This window comes from Stegodyphus dumicola, chromosome 9, assembly GCF_044657685.1.
Source record: "Stegodyphus dumicola isolate Sdum_Otavi_A_Nest chromosome 9, ASM4465768v1".
Classification (NCBI taxonomy): Eukaryota; Metazoa; Arthropoda; class Arachnida; order Araneae; family Eresidae; genus Stegodyphus; species Stegodyphus dumicola.
Genome location: NC_140776.1, coordinates 8787546 through 8811133, shown reverse-complemented (window position 1 = coordinate 8811133; position 23588 = coordinate 8787546). Strand labels below are relative to the sequence as shown.

The following is a 23588-nucleotide window of genomic DNA, read 5'->3' as shown; positions in this document are numbered from 1 at the left end:
GGCCGCTGCCCCAAGAGAGGGCGCTACCAGCTTTCTCCCTCTTCCTCTCTGGAGGAAAATTCGAACTGGTTACTTGGTTCCTGGCTGCCGTCGGTGAAGCACACACTCACCTCTCTTTCCCTCCGTGATGTTATCGTAGCTGTAATATGATTTTCTTGATTTTTACTCATGCGGACTTGCGAACTGAAAAATGCTCATCTTGTAACTACATGCAATGTGATTGTGTATAAAAGGATATATGTTAAAATATATATCATCCTAGAATTAAATATAAATGTTAATATTACCAAGTCAGATTTTGTTAACATTCAACGTGCAATCAAAAATGACATCCATTAACAACTGCCATAAATGGCAACTCGTCAAGTTAGTGAACACGTGCCTCCTGTAACCTGCTTGCATCCTCAAGTTCTGTGATTATAACGTGCTATGAAGTGAAAATTATTTCTGTTCATGCAAACTACTAGCGTAATCCATCATTATTTTCGTGTCATCAGCAATATAGTGTGAAAAACAGTTGTGCCTGCTTAACAACGTGCTTGTGAATTATCATGTGTCTCATGCAAATCGTCAAAGTGCTTTGAAATGATCTCCATATAAATCGTACAACGTGGTTACATATCATGAAATAAGTTTTTTCGGAATATTTTTCTATAAGTGAATTGTGTTGTGCTGAATCTGCTGCTGACTGAGCAAATATTTCTCGTATAATTCGGAAGTAAGCCACACAAATTCTTAGTATTACTTATGCTTATATTCGGATAGCTTACCTGCAAAAGTGTTTCTCTCACGTTAATGCTTACATTAACTTTATTTATTTTGCACTAGTATCGTATGTGAACTTATTAGTGACTGATTATTGTGTATTTATTTGTGTCATATTGGCAATATATATTTGTTTTTGTGAATCATGGCTCCACCACAACCCATCACAGATGATCTTAATATTTCACGTGTTCCGTCAAACCTCCCCCCTTTTGGAAGGTCAACCCTACTTTGTGGTTTGCACAACTAGAGGCCCAGTTTGATATCGCCGGAATCACTGTTGACTCCACGAAATTCAATCATGTGATATCTGCAATCGAATCTGATATTCTCAATAGCGTTTGTGATATCCTTTTACACCCACCTGTGACTGGCAAATATGATACACTAAAAACATGCTTAATTGAATTGCATCCTGAAAGTGAGGAGTCAAAGATACGTACACTTCTTCAAGGGCTAGAACTTGGCGATCAACGCACATCACAATTACTTTGCCGTATGCGAAACCTCGCTGGAGAGACCGTTGGAGAACCTTTGTTGAAATCCCTATGGATATCTCGTCTCCCGCAAAATACACAAAGTATTCTTGCTGCCTTAAGTGATGATCTTCCAAAACTAGCAGTTGTAGCTGATAAAATTACAGATCTCGAAACTCTCCCGCACATAAATAGTGCTGCTACGGCATCTATCTCTCCCATTGAACAGCAAGTTGCAGAGCTGACAAAGCAGGTAAATGAACTTTCGCTAGCCCTCAAAAACAGCCGTGAGCGTTCCTGTGAACGAAGAGACTATTCCCAACGCAACAGTAGGCGTCATAGATCTAGTGGACGCTATCGACAGTATAAAGAACCGTGCAACAACATCTGTTTCTACCATACTAATTTTGGTTCCAAGGCACGAAACTGTGTTTCTCCGTGGAATTTCCGGCAGTTGGTAAACTAGATCGGCGATCGCTTGCTGGCCAACGTTGCGACCGCCACATCAATCGAATTCTTTTGGCCGATTTATCCTCAAAGCTGACTTTTTTAATTGACACCGGAGCCGATTTATCTGTCATTCCCAAGAGTTACAGTCAGCATGCCAAAATACCAGCTGCATTGGAACTCTTTGCCGCTAACAGCACTAAAATTGCAACATATGGCACCAAACTTTTGACCATCAATTTAAACTCACGTCGCTCATTTACTTGGCCTTTTATCCTGGCAGACGTCAATCAACCCATCATAGGTGTTGACTTTCTCACAAAGTTCAACTTACTCATAGACGTTAAAAACAACCGTTTAATTGATGGACAAACAAAACTATATTCTTGCGGTAGACTTCCTCATGTGAACCCGCTCAGTACTAGCATTCATATTTTGATGGGTAACTCAAAATTTGACAAAATTCTTGCCGATTACCCTAGCTTGACGAATCCTTCACAAACTTTTGAGAGGCCAATGTCAACGATTTTCCATCACATTGAAACTAAAGGACCTCCTATTTTCTCCAAACCTAGAAGATTACCTCCAGAATTACTTCAAGCTGCACGTCAAGAGTTTGATTTTCTCCTATCAAAAGGCATCATTCAGCTTTCAAAAAGTCCTTGGGCAAGCCCCCTGCACATGGTTCGTAAGGCTAATGGCGACTGGCGACCGTGCGGGGATTATCGTTGCTTAAATGCCGTTACAATTCCGGATCGCTATCCCGTATCCCATATTCAGGACTGCACTCAAATGTTTTCAGGAAAGAACATATTCTCAACACTTGATTTAGCACGTGCCTATCATCAAATTCCTGTTAACCCTGCAGACATTCCGAAAACTGCCGTCACAACCCCTTTTGGTCTTTTTGAATTTTTGGCTATGCCGTTTGGTTTACGAAATTCAGGACAAACTTTCCAACGTTTTATACATGAAGTTTTATTTGGATTGGATTTTTGCACCCCTTATTTTGACGACATCCTTATTGCATCGACTAGCGAAGAAGAGCACATCTGTCATCTTCGTCAAGTGTTTGATCGTTTGAATAAACATGGTTTGACATTAAACCCTAACAAATGTGTACTCGGAAAACAATCTGTTTCATTTTTAGGTTGCCTCATTACTGCCTCAGGTGTAAAACCCCTGCCTGAAAAAACAAAAGCAATTGCCGACTTTCCAAAACCTACCACTATTGTCGAGCTCAGACGTTTTTTAGCCATGATAAACTTTTATCGCCGCTTCTTACAAAGGCAGCCGAGACCCGAGCTTCACTGAATGAACTCTTAAAAGACTCATGTAAAAATGATAAACGCCCTGTTCCTTGGAACGATGAACTTAATCAGGCATTTGAAAAATGTAAACACGACCTTAGTAATGCTGCAACTCTCTCCTATCACTCTCCTAACCAAAAGCTGAGTGTTATGGTCGACGCTTCTGACATTTCCATCGGAGCTGTCTTAAACGTTCGACATTCTAATGACTACCAGCCGCTAGGATTTTTCTAACGTAAGCTGTCCCCTACCGAACAAAAATACAGCACGTATGACAGAGAATTATTAGCTATTTACGCAGCTATTAAGTATTTGAGGCATAATCTTGAAGGTCAACACTTCACTATATTTACTGATCACCGACCTCTAACTTATGCATTCACATCAAAATCAAATTCTGCTTCCCCGAGACAAATACGGCATTTAAATTATATAGCTCAATTCAGCACTGATATTCAGCATATATCAGGTTCCAGCAATGTCGTCGCGGATACTCTCTCACGTATTCAGGGCATCGATGCCAATGCACCACTGGATTTCACGCTTATTGCTCACTCGCAAGCCACTGATGAGGAGCTAAAACTTCTCAGTGAAGACCGAAAATGCTCGCTGAAATTCCAATCATTACAACTTACTTGGAACCTCCAACTATTGTGCAATATTGTCCAACTATTGTTAACTCCAACAACAGACTGCGACTTTATGTACCACTTGAGTTCAGGAAAAAAGTTTTTGACTGTTTTCACAACCTATCACACCCAGGTATCCGGCTTCCAAAAAGCTCATACGAGAAAGATTCGTTTGGCCATCCATGCTAAAGGACATTGCCAACTGGACTCATTCCTGCATCATGTGCCAATGTTCAAAAGTTACCCGGCACGCACATAGCCCTTTGGAAAAAATTGTGATGCCATCCGAACGTTTCGACCATGTCCATATAGACATCGCCGGTCCTCTGCCACCATCTGACGGTTATCGATATCTACTCACCTGCATTGACAGATTTACTCGTTGGCCTGAAGCTTTTCCCATTCAGGACATCTCTGCTGACTCTGTGGCTCGACAATTCATCACCGGTTGGATTGCACGATTTGGTGTACCATCAGTTGTGACTACTGATCAAGGTCGACAATTCCAGTCACACCTTTTCGCTTCTCTGACATCTATGCTTAGAATAAGCCGAATTCGCACTTCACCATACCATCCTTCCGCTAATGGCTTAGTGGAATGCTTACAGCGCGACCTGAAAGCAGCCCTGAAGTGCCATAATGACATCCGTTGGACTACTTCACTTCCTCTTGTGCTTCTTGGTTTGCATTCTTCTTTCAAGCAAGACCTCGCAGGTACATCCGCTGAACTTGTCTACGGCACACCCCTTCGATTACCATCTGAGTTCTTTCAGCCATCCTCTGCTCCAGTCAATCCAGCATCCTTTGTCCAGACTTACCGATAGGCGATGAAGAAGCTGTCTCCGACTCCTACTTCATGCCACAACAAATCTGCCCCTTTCGTGCACCACGCACTGAGCACTTGCACTCACGTGTTTGTGCGAAACGACGCGGTCAAACCACCACTCACTCCTAAATACAATGGACCCTTCAAGGTCTGTGCACGTAACAATAAGCATTTCACCGTTCTCGTTCTTCGACCGACAAGGAAACCGTCCTGAGCATAGATCGTCTGAAGCCTGCTTTCTTCGAAGCTTCAAACACTCAGGTTCCTGTGACCAGCGATCCTCCTGATGCCCCAGATTTAACTGCTACTCCGGATACTCCTCCTTCGACCGACCTTACGCTTCCTCCCAGTGCTCCACCAGTCATCACACGATCGGGAAGATGCGTGCGCTTCAACACCAGATATTTGTCAACTGATTTTTTTCATCGTACCTTTGGTACTCGGGGGGGGGGGGAATACTGTGGAGAACTCTTTATTATTATTATTTGGCCGCTGCCCCGAGAGAGGGCGCTACCAGCTTTCTCCCTCTTCCTCTCTGGAGGAAAATTCGAACTGGTTACTCGGTTCCTGGCTGCTGTCGGTGAAGCACGCACTCATCTCTCTTTCCCTCCGTGATGTTATCGTAGCTGTAATCTGATTTTATTGATTTTTACTCATGTGGACTTGCGAACTGAAAAATGCTCATCTTGTAACTACATGCAATGTGATTGTGTATAAGTGGATATATGTTAAAATATATATCATCCTAGAATTAAATATAAATGTTAATATTACCGAGTCAGATTTTGTTAACATTCAACGTGCAATCAAAAATGGCATCCATTAACAACTGCCATAATATATCTTTTTGAAGGAAATTTTAAGAGAAACTGAATAATTGTGTTATTAGTGGAAAAAGGAATCAAAACAATCTAAAACCTAGGATGAATTATTAATGATCAGTATTTTTAGTCATTTAGAAGCTAGCAAAGCTTTAGTATTTTTTAAAAATCAAATTTGCAGAACTATATGATGGCCACACTTATCTTTTGAATGGTTTATCCAGGGATAAATAGAAGGGCTAGGTCATTCCTTTGTTCGACTCCTCGCCGACGCGAGCCTCATGGAGGGGGGGAAAACCAGAAGTAATCTGACGTGTCTCTGTTGCACCTGCTCTGATTTCGCGCCTTTAAAACTGTAGTTTCATTCATTTGCGAGACGATTTTCTGGAGATCGCATATCCCAAATTAATGTTAATCATACATATTTGTTTTCTAATAATGCAAATATTTAAAATAATTTGTGTGTGTATATATATATATATAGTTTTAGTCAGTTTTCCTTTTAAATTCTATATTTAAAGTATCCTTTATGTAATATGGCTTCTTGTGCTGTAGCAACGTGCCGTAACACTTATAGAAATACGAAAGAAAGAGATATTGTATTTCATTCTTTTCCAAAGGATAATTTGCTTTTGACGAAAGAATGGATACATAAATGTCGAAGACAAGATTCTGTTAATGTGAAAAACGCAAGAATTTGCAGCGAACATTTTCTGTGCAGTGATTATGAAGATCACATGAGAAATCGCTTGCTTGGATTGCTGCAAAAGAAACTGTTAAAATGCAATGCTGTGCCGAAAGTAAATTTATCGTGCGCAGTAAACGAAATAACACAAAGAAATTGAAGACATTTGAAAAGAAAACTAATGCAGAGTGCTTTTGAAAGACTACACGAATTAAGCCCAAAGAAAATTTATTTTGAGGCCGAGAACAAAATTGAAGCTGACAATAATAAATCAAATGTGAATGATTTTGAAATAAAACTCACAAGTGACAATGCCCTATGTGACAATATCCCTGAGTGCCCTAAGTGTAAAGATAAACAAGAATGTATTGATAATTTGAAGAACAAAATAATATCCTTAGAAAATTGTAATAAAATATTGAAAAATAGAGAAAAGAAAAATTTTAGAATGTTTGCTCAGCGACAAAGAAGGTGGACGACGCCTAGAAAGAAATTTGTATCGGAAATTCAGAAATTAAAATCCCAAACAGCGAAATTTAGGAAAAAACAGAACAGATCGGAGAATTTGGAAAAATGTCTAAAGCATATTTTTACAAAGACGCAGATTAACGCATTGCTAGAAAAGAAGGAAAAAATCAGGTGGACTAGTGAAGATATTTCACGTTGCATTGTCATAAGAGCTCTGTCATCTAAAAGCTACGATTTTTGGAAAGAAAAAAATGGGAATTCCTTTACTTAGCACTAGCACATTAAAGAGATGGTGCGCTAAATTTTCATGTAGTCCAGGAATTCAGAGTGATGTTTTTGCTGTAATGAAGGAAAGATGCCAATATTTGAATTCTGTAGAAAAAATATGCGTTCTTAGTTTCGACGAAATGCACATAGATTCTAAACTCTGCTATGACTCTAAACTGGACCAAATTCTCGGTCCTTTTCAAAAAACACAGTTTGTTTTAATCAGAGGTCTCATTTCGCAGTGGAAACAACCAATATTTTTTGATTTTAACACTCCAATGAAGAAAGAACTTCTTTTTTCACTCATAAGACATATTCAATCATCTGGAGTAGAAGTGAAAGCAATAGTGTCTGATTTAGGAGGATCTACTACTTTGAGGAAAGAGTTACATATTTCGATTAATAGTTCTCAGTTTCCAAATCCAGTATTCCAAACGAAAAAAATATGGGTTTTTGCAGATTTAGCGCACTGCCTCAAATTACTGAGAAACCACTTTTTAGATAAAGGATTTGTTTTAGAAGATGGAACTGTTTTAAATGTTGATATTATTAAAGAGGTTTTAAATAAAGATTCAGGAGAAATTAAATTGTGTCACAAACTAAAACCAAATTATTTAATGGTCAAGGGAAATGAGAGACAAAAAGTCGCTCCAGCTTTTATTGTATCCTCTGTTATTATTGATTCGATTTTGTGTTAGCTTAGCATTCTAGATAAAATATACATAAAGTATGATATTAAAGTAATTGGCATAAGAAGACCTGCCCCCTAATCCCCACTTTTGAAAAATTAAATAATTATTTTAGGTACTGTGAGTAAAGTTGTTTTGTCTAAATTAAGATAAGAATCTTACATGTATTTATTTAAATGAAATATTGATGTAAGCCTAAGTTAAAAAATTATTTAAAAAAAATATATGTTATTATATTGAATCGGGATAAAAATATGCCAATGTAAAATTTACAATTAGGCTGAAACTCAAACTTAGATTAGCAGAAATTTTGCCATATATAACCATACATGTTTAAAACTATGCCAATTTAAGGTTGTGTTTTGATTAATTTTAAATAGCTGTTATTAGTTATCTTAGAAGCAGTAGTACAGTTCTCTTAGTTAACATGCAGATAAAGAAATGATTAGAAACAAACAGGCATTTAAAGCAAAAAAAAAATCCCTGCAAATAAAAACAGGAACTTTATGCTAAGAGTAGCGCACTTTATCTCTTATTTTAAAATTGAGTAAGTGCTATTAAATTTTGTAATGTTCAGTGTAAAATGCATACTGCAGTAACATTGTCTCTTCCAAATTATAGCTATCTTTCACACACAGCTCATTTTAAACGCTGGTTCTTCAAATTTAAAACGCTAATTTCTATGTTGTCAATTGCATCTCCGCGCTCGGTGGCATCATTGCTACGTCATCACTCCTCACTGCATGTTTCAGGGGGAAACGCTCTATGAGTTAGCCCTTCTCTCTAGTCCTGGGTTTATCTCAGACTCTTACATAATATACTTTATAAGAATTTCTGTTAATATGCCAACTAAAAAATTGAGATTGTAGAAGAAATGTGTGATAAAAATAAAGTAAAAGCTTAACAAAACAGGCTTTTGTTGCAAAAAATAATTTTATAAAGGCAAAATGCCCATTATAGTATTACTGCATAATTATAAAGAGAAAAAGAATTTGCATATGGCATCTAAAAATTGTAACATTCAAGATATAAAGTTCGAGATTCAGAGCTAATAGGACTTCCGTGATCCTGCATTTTGAAAATTTCCAAATTTTAGGTTATCAATTTAGATCTAGTAAAATGACATGTATAAATTATAAAATTATAAAAAGAAACTCTATAAGTATTTGTTTGTTTTATTAAATTACATAAATAAATATTATTTGTTTATTTGTTTATACTATTTAATGTAAGTTGTTTCTTCAGCTGTTTCATTTTTTGTGTTAATATCTTCTCTTTAATTTTATAATAGATGTAATTTCTTGTTTGGTTACAAAGTTCCATTTTTCAAGTCCTGTAGTTGCCATGTTAAGAATTCTTACTAAACTGTCAATGGAAATCGTTTTATTCTCAACATCCTCTTTGTCACTTTCTTCACTATCAGTAGCAATATTTTCTTCATTTAAAACCATACTACAGATTTCATCTGGACATTTCTTCACAAATTTCATAGAATGGAAAATTTCGCTTTTGCTTGCAGTCTTCACCACAGTTCCTTTTTTCTGTTTTTCCAATGTAATACTCCTCACAATTTTGGACCAATTATGCCTCTATTTTGAAGCAATTCTACTTTTTGCTTGACTGACACAGAAACATGCTTTTGCTTTGTAGATCTTATTGCAGCTCACGAATTAAGAATTCTTGTCAACATAATTGAAAATTCAAACTTTAATTTTTATAAGATTGCTGTAACTATAATAGCCTGCAAAAAACAAAAAACTGGATCAAATAAAATAGTTACAGAAGAGCACAACTTGCTATGTTGACTGTTCCTAGGAATCTAATTCTTTCTTCTTTCCTTGCTAGTATGCCAGCAAAAGAAAACCAATATAAGCAACATCCCCTCCAAACAAATATCTCGGAACTTTTATGTTTAGGCCAAACAGAAAAATACTAACCCGTCCACAATTGCTCAAGTGACAGAAGTGTGGTCATGGCTAATGTCAATTACGTACAGTAAAAGCCTAATTATCCAGCATTCAACTACCTGGAAATCTATTAGAAATTTAAAAAAAAAAAAAATCATTCAAAAATTTAGTAAATGAGAGATTTGTAATGAGTTTGTTATAAGTTGCATATAAGTATCAGAGTTTGTTATAAGCACATATATAAAGAAAATGTGCGATTTAGCACCAAACATGGATAAGCATGTCACAATACAATCATAAGATTTTGGCCTTGGTTTTATGTAAACCTAATTAATTCTTGATGAGCCAGTTTAACTTTTGTTAAAAAAAAAAAAGATATAAGTTCTGTTATTTCTTTTTGGTCACATTTTGAAAAAATTATTAATATTTGTGACCTTTTATCATGGGACAGTATGCAACAGGGTAGTTTCTAAGCTATAGGATACTAACATCAAAAAAGACACAATGTGTGACTTTACTTGAAAATGGATAAACAATAGTGATGGAAGAATAAATATCGTATGATAAGTGATTTAAGTTTTCATATACTATATCCATAATTTGCAACTTTTTATATAAAGAATGATCTGCCGCATGAAACTTATCGCAGACTGACTGGTGTAAATGTGGCAACATTTCCACCAACTTCTGGTGAGATTTCAGAATTGGATGATATTTTACTTTCATGTTTAAGGCCTACAAAATATGTCAGCATTTATGTATGAAATGTATTTTCCCCAAAAAAATCTTATACAATTTTAAATGTAGACTTTTAATATTTCAGCTGGTAAGAAATAAAACAATTGTTTTTATAATTTTAAACTATGTTTCTTCCATTCGTTCGGCTTTTCTACCGAGTTCTAGTTTTATACGCTCAACTACCTGGAAATTTTGCATATCCAGAATTCGGAATTTCTTGAGCATTCTGGATACTTGAACTTTTATTTATATTGTCACTGGACATGGTGTGATTTCCTAGTCAGCGGGTGTCTGAAAATGACATAGCAGAATCTCAATTAGTCGGGAGAAAATTCACTTTTATGTCTCACCTGCTTTTTCTTGAGAATTATTATTAAAAAATTGCTGATGTTCTACAGGTCTCAATTTAGGATATTGTGCTGTATTACATATGTTAATACTAACCAAAACAGCCATTAAATTATTTAAAATTTTGATTAAAAGCAAACTTAAAACCTTAATTAAAATAATATTGCATTCCAAGTTGAACAAGAAATGAAAATATTTAAGTATTTCTCATAATTTATTCTGTATTATTAAAACTGAGCTTACGTAACTCACTTACTTTTTGGTCAAGTTTCTTATTTTCCACATCAGTAATTTCTCCACGAAATGAATATGCATAGGTCTTATTTATTCTAGCCATTGCTTCAACAGAAGTCTGCTTAGCTACTTCCATAGAAAAGAATAAGTTATCTGGTGGAATGGTCAGATTTCTTCCATAACCTCTACCTGGAACAACTCGAATATGGCCAACTTCATAGTCTTGTCCACCATAACGAATAATGGCACCAACAACTAAACCTATGTTATAAAAAAAAATGCTTTTAAAAAATTGAGAATTATGATTATGAGATAATGAATGTGAAAATTAATGCATAAAAGTAATATAAGCATACTATAAGCAGAATGAGCAAAAAGTTGAAAAAAAATTATTTTCTATTTTTAACAGCATGAAATCTTATATTAGTCAAAAATAAACAGCAAAATGATACACAAAAATAAATTGCCTAATTTGAATTAATTTTCTCCTTGCTAGCTAATAAACATCTAGTTATCATCTAGAAATACTGTTTAGAATTTTTGTACATGCTATGCTTGAAATATATATACCGTATTTGATGGCATATAAGACGCACCTTTATCTAGAAGGCCACACACATATAGATGTAGAAAAAGTTATGTGTGTCTAGACCTTTATCCAGGCTAAAAACAGCATTCAGTATTGAAAGTTAACCTGTGTCCTAATTTAGGAAAAAAAGTGCGTCTTATATGCCGTCAAATACGGTATTCCACTTTTTTTAAAAAATTATTTTACACAGGTGAAAATGTATGACCAAGGAGATAAATAATGGACTTTTCCTTTTTATTCTATTAATCCAGTAGTTTTCAAACATTTACACCCCATGCACTCCTTTCACCATTGCTTGAAGATTACCTCTCCCTCTTTTTCCAAAACTTGAAAAATATGCACACAGACATATATATATGTAAGATATAATAAAATACAATGGCTAGATTAAGAGATAATTGACAACCTCAAAATTGACTATTCTAAATTTGATGTTCCCCCCCAAGTTCATCTTTTTTCCCAAATCCGTGATCTTTCCAAATTACATAACACTATTTGAAAAGAGAAATAAAACATAAAATTAACCTTAGCTGTACATATGCACCTACCCACTATAAATACTGTTTCGCGAGCAATTACCTCATTTCTTTTCTTAACTTATGTCCTGCAAACATCTCTGCGCTGCTATGCTTACCAGTTTAAGATGTCATACTTTTTTAACCTGTGTACCTAAAAATTATTGTAGCTGCTTATGATAAAAAATATCTTGTTTGCAGGCAACAGATTTAGTGTTATTATCAAGAACAAAATTATGTTTCGAAATAGGAAATTCTGGAAATTTTTGGTTTATGCATCCATCTTTCTAATTACGCTGTAAAGCCTCACCAATGCCAATCTGTTGAAACTTTCTTCAAGTCTAAATATCACATATATATATACATAGAGAGCAGTGGCGTGCAGTAGGTTTTCATGCAGGGTGTGCAGAGAACAGCAACAATAATAATAAAACCATAAAAATGTACATTAAACACTTCTTTAACTTTTTATTATTCATTTGTACACAAAATCCATATGTCTATCCGTATTATTAACAAAATCATCAATTACATGATCATAAAACTCTGTTTTGACTGTAATAAGTGTAACATTTTTTTTCTATTGTTATTAGAGATAAATTGCTTAATCTATCCTGGCTCATTGTATTGTATGCATAATTTTTTACCTTTTTCAGTGCTGAAAATGATCTTTTCTTAAATGTGCCAATTTATTAACTTCACTTAGGGCATCTGTTCAATCATTCAGCCTTATATGCTGAATAAGTTTCGATAAATTCATTTCGTGGTATGACTCACTACGATAAAGAATGCATAATTCATTGGTTAGATTTACAAAATCGAAATGTTCTGCATAAGCGTTCTTTAACGAATTAAGGCATTCCTCCAGAAATTTACTTTGATATTTCTTAAAAAAACTGAAATTCAATAGTTCAAAAAATATGAACAAATTTAATTTTTTTAAAATGGACATCTAACTGACAATAAATAGGGTCCATTATTTCATAATATAAATTTTTAAAATGTTGGTCTTGTTCTACACTTGAGTTTTGTAAATTTACACGATGTTTTTTTAAATTTGGGGGACCCACTACAGAAATAGTCTCTTCATAAACTTCATCAAATGCAACAGAAGTTCGCATATTTTGAATTGCATCTTTTACTTCCTCTACTTTTTGACTAGAATATACTATATCTAAGTTAGTTTTTTGTAAAATATCAAATAGAGCATCAGTATAACTAAACACTTTGGTCAAAATATTTAGGAGAAAATTACCTTTAAAAAATTCTTTAAAAAAACATGTGATAACTCTTTGCAACATTAATTGTATCGTTATCCCAGCCTTCTAGATTCTCAATAATATTTTCAAATAAATCAGATAGGCCTTGCTTTTCACTTTTTATGGTATTTATCAAACTAGATGAATAGTTCTAACGTGTTGTAGCTAATTTTGGTAATTTTCTTTTAATAATCTCATTTAAAACATGATTTCTTTTTGTAGACACCGAAAAAAATGAGGCTATGCTAGAAATTGTTGCAAAAAATAATTTGCAATCTTTTATAAACAATACAGATTACGACAGAACTAAATTAAGTACATGTGCGCAACAATGCAGAAACATAGCTTTTGGGAAAACGTCTTTTACTTTTTTCTGCATCCCATTCAACGCTCCTGCCATGACTGCCGTTCCATCGTACGTTTAAGCAATCAGTTTATTCTCACACCCCCAACTCAAAATCGTTTCTTGCACAACATTACACAAAGCTTCCGCTGAACGATCACCACTAACATCTTTAAAAAACAAAAATCTTTCCACTGATGCACTATAATTATTAACATATCGCAGCACAACCGATAATTGCGATTTGTGAGGTATATCAGATGTTCCATCCAGCATAATAGCAACGAATGGTGTTTCTTTTACCTCATTTCTAATTTCTGAAATTAAAATATTTTTTATCAATGCAAAAATATCATTTTGTATTCTATTAAAGGTTCCAGAAGATACAGTTGCAGTTCTTAGATGGGTTGCTAAAATGTCATCATATTTACTAATTAAAGTTATTACTTCTATATACACTGATGTGAAAAATTTAAGCAACAATGTAAATTTTAATCAGATAGCCATTAAATTTTAGAAAAGGGGTTCTTGCATTCAATACAATGAACATGCAATTCAGTAGAAAGGTCATGCATATGCAAATGTCAAGAAAAAAACGTCACAAGCTACGTGAACGGATGCAAAACGCGTACGGTTGGCATGCTCAACTTGGGACTACCATAAAAGAAAGGATGGAGACGCAATTAAAGACATTCACTGCAAGTACAGGGAATTCTTTCGTGAAATATGGCTAGAAGAAATGATCTGGATGACTTCACATACGGAAGAATCATCGAAAATCTGGAGTAGGGGCGAAGTGTGACCAGTAGAGCTGAAGAGTTTGGAATCAACAAAAGTGTCTTTTCGCGCACTTGGAAAGCCTTACTAACCATAGGTACGGCTGTTAGAAAGGCTGGTGGTGGCCACCCAAGGAAAACAACTGCAGTGGATGACCGATATATTTTCCTGCAGGTGAAAAGAGCCCGAAACCAGTCACCAAACTCCATAGTTCAGCAACTGTGTACAGCAGCGGGGCGAAAAGTGTCGCGGTTTACTGTCTGCAGACACCTTCAAAAAGGTGGCTTATTCGCCTGCCATTCTGAACGCTGCATCCCTTTGAAAGTTTGCCAGCAGCGTCACCGTTTACAGTGGTGCAAGAAGCACAAAAACTGGGCATCTTATCAATGGAGTCGTATCCTCCTTACGGATGAGAGTCGTTTTAGTGCCACAAGCGATTCTCAACACAAATTGATTTGGAGAGAGGTCAGAAAACGGTTTAATCTCAGTAACATCACGGAAAGAGACTGTTACGGTGTCCTGAAGATGTCGTTTGGAGACGCATGATGCTGAACGGGCGGACAGAGCTCCACGTTTTCGACAGAAGTTCTGTAACCGGAGATAGCTATTGTCAGGAGGTGTCCTTCCTCATATGCATCTGTTCCGAGGTGTCATTGGAGAAGACTTCATTTTTATGGATAACAATGCAGGGCCACACCAGACTCCTGCTGTTCAGAAGCTACTGAAAAGTGAAGATATCACTCGAGTGGATTGGCCAGCGTATAGTGTATTACGGCCTCTTGATTTAAATCCCACAGAACATGTGTTGGATGCTTTGGGGAGATGCCTTGTGGCACGATTACATCCTCCGGGGAACACCCAGCAACTAAATCAGATGCTGATTGAAGAATGGGCACTCTTACCTCAAGATCTTTTGAAAAATCTGGTGCTGAGTATGGAGAGACCGTTCGAAGCAACCATTGCAGTAAGGGGAGAGCATATCTCATAGTAAGGAACATCTGCTTGTTGTTCTTCCTCTTTTACAGACAATCATTTATAATGATACTATTTAATCATATGAGTTCAATAAAGCCTATTTTTGTTTGATTTCATACTGTATGCATTGTATTAATTTTTAGCACAATTATGCTTTTGTCATCGTTTAAATACAAAATGCTGTCACTTAATTCTGAATTTCATGTCTCTCAGATGATTTCTCGTGGAGTTATGCAAAAAAGAACACATGTAGCTTAAGTTTTGCCCACCAGTGTAATTTTCTCAATTAAGGGAATTTATATTCTCATTGTGTCCACGAAATGCATCTTCTTGTTTTGCTAAGTAAAAAACTACATCTATTAATCTCTTAATAATATTTCTATTTCTTGTTACTTTTCCATTGTGTTGAACAATTAATGAAGCCTTTTGTTGATCTAACATTAAATCTATCCTGGCGGTACCAAATGTTTTTAATAGTGTATTACGGCATTTATGTGAGATTGTGTTTTTTCATGTTTCTTTGCAGCTTCGTGGAGATGATTTAAATTGCCATAGCCTTGTTTTGTTCAATTATTCTTGTCCTTTTCAATTAACAAAAAGTAAACATGGCCAACAGTACAACTTAATCAATTCACTACAACCGGTTAACCATTTTAATTTTTCATACATAGATTTTTGAAAATGTCGTACACACTGTTGTCCCTTAAAGTTTTGAGATATAATAATATCCAGCATTGGTCTACTTAATTTAACTATTTCTTTTTTTGTAGTAATGTCTCGTCTCGAAAATGGATTTTCCAATAAATCTTTAATTATTGAGACATCTGAGTTCTCTATTCTGAAATGGGTTATTTATTATGAATATAAATTTAAAGAATACAATAAATAAAATATTTACTTATGAGTAGTTGAGGTATACCTATAAATTAACTTATGAGACTAAAACTTACGAGTGTTCTACTAGCACTGAAGCAACTTAGGAGAATTCTATGAAGCTAAACTTACGAGCTAACTTATGAGAATTCTACTACCTAAACTTACGAGAATTCTACTAGCACTGAAGCAAAAATCATGTCTTGTGTTGTATGGTGTCATATCGGTGGCAAACAAAAAGCAACGCTTCGGGCTTCCACGAAAAACTTATATTTTCAGCAAATGTAGGACCACACGGCGTCCGCTGCTGCGGTGCCTCATCATCAGCCTGATGACATCAGGATGCTCATTGCTGCCGCTAAACCGAACATCTATTCCACCTGCAGAGGATTTCACTGCACGTTGGTACACTAGAATGAACTGTTTCTTGTTCGGTCAGTGGATTAAATTTTATTTCTTAATTGTTTTTGACATTTAGAAATCATATATTCTGCGAAAAACATCTTGACAATTTTTAAAAACAAAACCAGGGATATTGTGTTAAACAGATATAACTTATATACTGTCTGTAAGACACAATGAATGGTAATATTTGGACTGTTCTGTTAAAATTCGTTTCTTTTTTGTCTAACAAAACAAAATAGTTTTTCAGCGAATTATTTCTATAAATATAATACATCACCGAAATTACTTTACCACACTAAAACATTTCCCTTTATATTGATGAAATACTTCTTTTATATTTCCATAAAAACAAAATTTTACAATATATAAATTTAAACATTAACCATCTGCAAAATCGTATGGCCAGTTAATCAGTTAAAAAACCAAAAACGCTACAGCACGTAAGTCCCCGCTCTAATACAACGCTTAATAAACCGTACCTTCGGATGACTCTGATTGCCAAGTGCAGGAAAATAGCTGCACTTGTCTCACTGCTATAGTATGCTGTGCTTCTCCAGTAGCCCATACATATAAACCGTGATTTTCTATTAGTGCACAGTGAGTCCACATCAAAACTTCCTATGTTCGTTTGCTTTTGAACACGCTACGTGGTGCAGCACCTAGTACCGCACGCACTGCAAAAATACAAGCAAGCAAATCAACATAATATTTGAATATATTATAAATAATATTTATTATATACCATATAAAGATAGGTGTAGAAAATTATTGCCTCTCATAATTTTGCCAGGGTGTGCACTGCACACCCTGCATATATGGACCGCACGCCACTGATAGAGAGAAAGAGAAACAAATTTTTATATAGAAATGCATAATTATTTCATGTATTTTTACACATTATGCCACTGAATATTGGTTAGTAAATATATAAAGAAAGAAATGGTTGATCTTTACAATATGGTAACTGGTAGTTTGGCGACATTTTGGAGACGATAAAGGTTACTACCTGGGTTACGCATTATTTTGTGTGAGGGAAATGAGAGATCATGGGATATGTCATGTGATATTAATGGACGAATTACGGTTCTTTAATCGGAAAAGGGGGGAAATCGGGAAAAAATCTGGAAATTTTGTATTTGGCTTTATTCTGTGTTGTGTGAAACAGTGTTCGTGAATTTTTGGATCCCATGGCCGTAACTAAAGTGAATTCGAAATGGGTATTTATGTATGTATTAATTTAATGTATGTGCTCATTTATATTTTAAGTAGTGTTTTTGAATTTTATTATATTTTAATGAAATGATAGTTATTTTGTGAATTTTATGTTTGTAGGAATTTGGTATACGTTTTAGTTGAAGTAAACGTGTATGGAAATAATTTAAATATCTGACACTAAGTATTTGTAATGGTTGCGGTATGAATTCATTGGTGACGTGTATAATGTAATAGATGATTTAGAGGTAAAAGTTTTTGGATATTTTATTTATTTTATATGTGGAAATGTTCATATTTGGAAAGGGTAAATACTTTTTCGCGATCAGGTAATTTCATATATGTTCTTTTTACCGGGTTTAAAGATTGAGAAAATTGTCATGTATTTTCGTGAAATTTTTCTAATTTATGAGAAAAAAGCAGTGTACATGGATATAGTGAAGAGTGTGCACAATGCCATTTTTGTGCAATTCTGAGATGTTTGTTTTTTTAAGTAAAAATAAGTCGGCGAGTACGTGGTTTATACGTATGTGTTATTTTGAAAAACGCGTAAGGAGTATGGTATTGTGCACTTTTTCCCAATTTTGCAGTGAATATTTGTCATGATTAAGCAGTTTTGTTAGATAAAATTTCTAGGATAAGTGTAATTCGGCTAGTAGATTGTTGGAAGAAGTGTTCAGTAGATAAAAAGAAAAGAAACATGTCTTTACTTCGTGAAGACAAATTGGCGGCGGGAAAAAAAAAAATAGAGGGTTGCTGTAGGAGAGTTGGTCGCCAAATTTTCGCCAAAAAATGCCAAGTTACCATAATGTAAAGATCAACCAAAGAAATTTAGAATTAACTTTTCACAAAGACCAAAAAACTGAAATTCATAATTAATAAATTTACATAAATCCTTTAAATGTAGAATAAGGAAAGTAAAAGAACTTCACAAACTCGGTATCCATGTACTGCCAAAAATCAACAATTTACTCCAAGGGGCACCCATAATTATAATTTTATAGCTAAAACTTTAGAAAGCATCAACTTATGGTAACAGTGGGGTTGTCCTTTGTGATAATGAATTTTCAAGAGACAGACCACTTACGTCATTTAAGAAAAATAACATGGTTGATTTCTTTGAAAGTTAAATCTTACTTATGTAATAATTTATGAATATTAATAAGAAAAAATCGCATATGACAAATCAAACTTGCATAGAGAAATTTACTAATGATACTTATCTTAAAAGGGTAAATAGCATTGAAAGTAAAATAAGAGTCTAAAAATATGGGGAAGTATTACAGAAGAATATGAACCACTGAAATCATATAAAAGGGATGATGATAATTATGAAAACTTGAAATAGCAAGATATATAATGAATCAAACTAAGACAGTTCTATAAGTATTAAAATATACCTATGAAAGAAGAAATAAAAAAACAGCAAAAACAATAGCTATTCAGATGAAATGTAGAATAGAATTAGCTTGAATAAAAATGAAGCAGGATGAATCAAAGTATTCAAATAGGTGATGAAATAAAAGATAAAGTATAAATTTACTTCACAGTAGAAGGACTAGGGAATGAATTTGATGTTAAAATCACTAACAACAACAGAGTTAAAAACACAGCTACAATTATACAAGCATAAAAAAAAAAAAAAAAAAAAAAAAAAATTTTTTTTTTGAAGGACAAAATTAAACAAAAATAAAATGAAAGACAAGAAACAAAAGCAGTCTGTAAAGTAAAAGAAAACTGATCGCAGTTAAAACATGCTAAAGGTAGATGTGTTTATATAGGAACACTTAATACAACACTTATCGAAATAATGTGGTAATGCCACAAAATGTTCTTGTGGAAAATTAGGTTGCAAATTAACATAATACAAAAAGAAAAATAAAGAACATTAAAAAAAAAAAAAAAACTCCAACGTTTAACAAATAAAACTGCTAGAATAGCATAAAAAGAATAGGAACCAGCTATGTGTTTATGCTAAGCATCTATGAAAACTGAAAAAACTTCATCTTTTAATCAAGAGAGAAATAATCCAGAGAATGAAATATAAGAACTACATGATAAAAAAAATAGATTATAAATTCAGGAGCTACATCTGACATGGCAAGAAGTAAAGAAATATTTAGCAGTTTTAAAGATGAAAAATGACAAATATTGACAACTGAAAAAAGAAGCTATATTTAAGAAGTTGGTAGTGGTGGTATTAAGATGGAAACTGATAGAAATATAAAAAATTTAAATGTACAAAATATTCTGGTGAAATAAAAATTTAGGTGACAATTTACAGTCAGTACTAGATTTGTTGATCACAATTTAACAGTAATTTTTACCAAACCTAAAGCCGAAGTGATCAATAAACATGAAGACATTCTATATATCTTCAACAGAAATTGAAATAAATCTGAAGTTGAAGGAAATGCAATAGAAGCAGTAGGTAAAATTAGTAATGTTAAAGATTGTTTGTTTCCAGAGTTTGACACATTCTGAAAATGTGGCAGGTTCTACTAAGGTCATTGCATTAATATGCAAGTACTTTTTGTTAAAGTGTATTCTTTTAAATATAGTCTCCTGTAGTTAAAAAAAAATGATTACATTTTCATTAAACAGCACTGCATTTTGCATCGGTTAAATGTAGAATCGCCCACGTATTTGTTTGGCCTTTTTACAAGAGTAAGAAGAATTGGATTTTTATCAATTTTCTTTGACTATTTAAGTGAAAATAGGTCGAGGTGCACATGGTCGAGGTTGCAATGCCATTTTTGTGCAATTCTATGATTTTTTTTTAAGTGAAAATAGGTCAATGTGTACATAGAAAACGAGAATGCACAATTTTTAAAAACGCGTTAATCAGTGGGCGATTCTGCCCCTTTTGCATCTTTCAGATAGCAGTATCAGAGCAGAATTTTAAACAGCAAATGAATTATGGGAAATGCGATGAAAGTTTTTGCCCTGAGCAAGCCACTGTTGAGGGAAAACAAAAGGAAACTTACAAAATTACGTAAGTAGTTCTAGCAAAAGTCATCAGAAAAAAGGCAGGGAAGGTTAATGGACAAAGACATTCCTGAACCCGAGGAGTAGGTGCAGAATTTCTTTCGTCAATATTTCAGTCGGAGCTACCTTTTTGAATCATTACAACTCTGATCTATTTTTTAACCATGTCCTCAAAGCATTAACTGACATAAAAGGATTTGTTTCCTTAGACTTTTTAAAATACTTTCTTCCGTTTAATAAGTTAGCATTTTTATTGTTTTGTTATAATACTATTCATCTCAGAGTTATTTCACATACATACAGATAATTTTGAACTGCATGCAATATACAATTTACGATACTTCCTTATTATAGCAGCCCTTAAAATTAAATCACTAATCAACCAAGATGTAACATGTAACCAGGTATAAGAACACATGGCGAGGTATCTCGACTGATCAGGTATTCAATCCTGAGGGCCACTATAATAAGGAAGTAACCAATTTTCCCATATACAAATCATAGAGCAATATTATATGTTACTAATAATATTTCATTCACACCACAGAAGATATAAGAATGAGGTTTTTCTTCATTTTTCAATTCTAATAACAGAAGGAATGCTAAATCAGAAACTGAAAAATATGAAGTAAAATAAGTAAAATTAAATCAAATTATTTATTTGAATACTTCCTAAACTATTTTTTTTCTTTCATGCAGAAAATTACAAACATAAAATTTTAGTCTTTTTTTGGGGGGGGGGGGGCAGCTATTAACAGAATTTAAAAAGTTACGAAAATTATTTTATATTTTATAGTATTGTAAATACTGTTGCATATTCATAGGTAACAACAATCAATGGTCATAAAGGGAAGAAACAGAGAATAAGAATCTACTAAAGAGAATTAATTGCAATTAAATTTTTAACATAATTTTAATTTCAGGTATCTTTATGGTTAGACTGGGTTTAATGATTTAATTCTTATTTTCTTCTGTTTCCCAAAATAACAGAAAAACGACAAATACATATTTATATTCATGCAAGTCTTTTAAATATTATAGCAGGTAGCTATTTTATCGTAACATGATTACGAGATTCCTTTTCACAATTAAATACAACTTAGCCGATTTCAAATTAAAAAAAAAAAAAAAAAATTTATTATTACTGTTTATAAATTTATTGCTATAGTTTTAAAACTTACCATACAAAATTGCTAAACCAGTTTCATGCAAAAACCTAGCTCGACGACGTTTGAAAAACCAGATGGTACAAACAGTGAGAATTAGTAATATAACGTAAACTAGAATATTCAAACAATCGATTTGATGAATCCTTTTAGCATTTTCGTCTAATCTTATATCATACGGAACATTTCCAAAAACAGTGTTCGCTAAGAATGAAATAAAAGTAAAAACTGGAAGAAGCATAATTTTCAGTCGAGGAGCCATATTAATTTAAACGCCCACAACCGGCGTAAAAGAGAAAATATTTAGACATATAATACTATGAAAGATTAATAAGCAGCACCAAAACGTTTGAATGCTAATAACTCAGCATAAGCCTACACTGCTGTGTAAATACGCGGTAAAACCACACGCGAGTTGCATATATAAAAAAAAAATTTAGAACCTCTGCCTAGTACGAGAAAATATTGCGAAACTGACTTGTCAAGTAAACATTGCTTAATATTTTGTTGCCATACATAGAAACCTAAATCTTTTTAAAGGAATGACTCGTTTCAAGAAGAAAAATAAATAGAAAATAAAGAAGTTGTAATTGCTTTTTATATTATTAGATGTCACAGTTTCTAATTGGTGTCTTAACAAGTGTAACTTAATATGTTTCGATCGAAGCATTTTTCTCTAAAACAGTGAAGTTATACTTTCTACAGCATGGTATGGAACGTAAACTTCCAATGACAACCTTCTCCGTTTTACTGAAGTTAACAGCTTTGTTTAGGTACAGGTACAAGATTTCACAATTTCATCATTGATCACACAGGTATAGTCTCAACTCACTCACGGAGAAACCTCTGTTACATATTATAAAATAATTAATATCAGTATTTAAACTTATCTACTACTTCACCTACGGTTTTGAACTTACGTTTGTGTTATCACTTTTCCTGTTATTGAATAGCAACGATTAGTACTGTTACTAAGGAAAATTTTCATTTCTTTTTTACGTAATCTTTAGAATGCAGTGTTTCAGTTTTTTCCCTCTTTTTTTAATGTTGTTTATGTTAGCAATGCAATTTAAGGCTACATTTTAATTGAATAAATAGTTGTTCATTTTAAAAGTTATCGTATTTATTCATCTGGAGAACATGCAGTCTATCTGAGTTATTTAAAAGGCGTCCACAAATTTTTGTTTGATATTGTTATTTACATTTCTTGACGCTACGCGATAGGGTTTTGTTTTTGGTTTCGAAAAAATGTTTCAAGTAGCAAAAGGATTTAACAAAGGAAAAACATCTATATTCACAGAGACCTTCGAATCGAACTTATTCAAGAGTATATTAAACGATTAGCGGTCAACTTCTTTTATTCAGTACAAACCCACAGTAATAGCCTTATTAGCACTCTCAGACACTCCCCGCATCCCAGAGAAAAACATCGATACCCATGTGACTTCCTACCCACATAAATTACAACCTTAATCTAGGTAGCAAAACTGTCTCAACCACATTGTAGTAGTAATAGTAAGCTCTCATTTAGGATCTTGTGCAAAGTAAAAATTTGATTGCGCTCAACATACATAGAGGATCATTTGAATGGGCTATATATTAAATGTGAATCCAAAAATTAATTCAAAAATGTATTCAAGTAGATAAGAAGTTGTATAAAGATTTAGCTCAGGCAGGAGAAAAATTATTGTAGTATAGATGACAAGACTAACTTAAAAAAAATATTTCCGAGTGTCTTTTATTTCTATTCACCGCTATTCACCGAATTTCAACACTTTATTTGCTTATGCATTCAAAATTTATTCATTTTTCATTTACTCGTTTATTCGATTACGACAATTCGATTCGCCTGGATTCGAAAACATGTTGGAACTAC

General features: G+C 33.8%; 1 protein-coding gene across 4 annotated transcripts in view; it reads right to left on the bottom strand.

Moving 5' to 3' along the window:
* Nhe3 (Na[+]/H[+] hydrogen exchanger 3) overlaps positions 1-22203 on the bottom strand; it is a 101149-nt gene extending 78946 nt beyond the window's left edge. For 2 of the 4 annotated variants that reach the window (XM_085823181.1, XM_085823184.1), the window contains exons 1-2: positions 21728-22203; positions 10633-10871 (exon numbers count right to left, since the gene is read on the bottom strand). In XM_085823181.1, coding sequence (XP_085679307.1) covers positions 10633-10871; positions 21728-21974 — 486 coding nt within the window. In that variant the 5' untranslated portion in view covers positions 21975-22203. The remainder of the gene's footprint in view (positions 1-10632; positions 10872-21727) is intronic. The other 2 variants (XM_085823183.1, XM_085823182.1) reach the window with 1 other exon arrangement.
* Positions 22204-23588: the final 1385 nt, after the last annotated feature.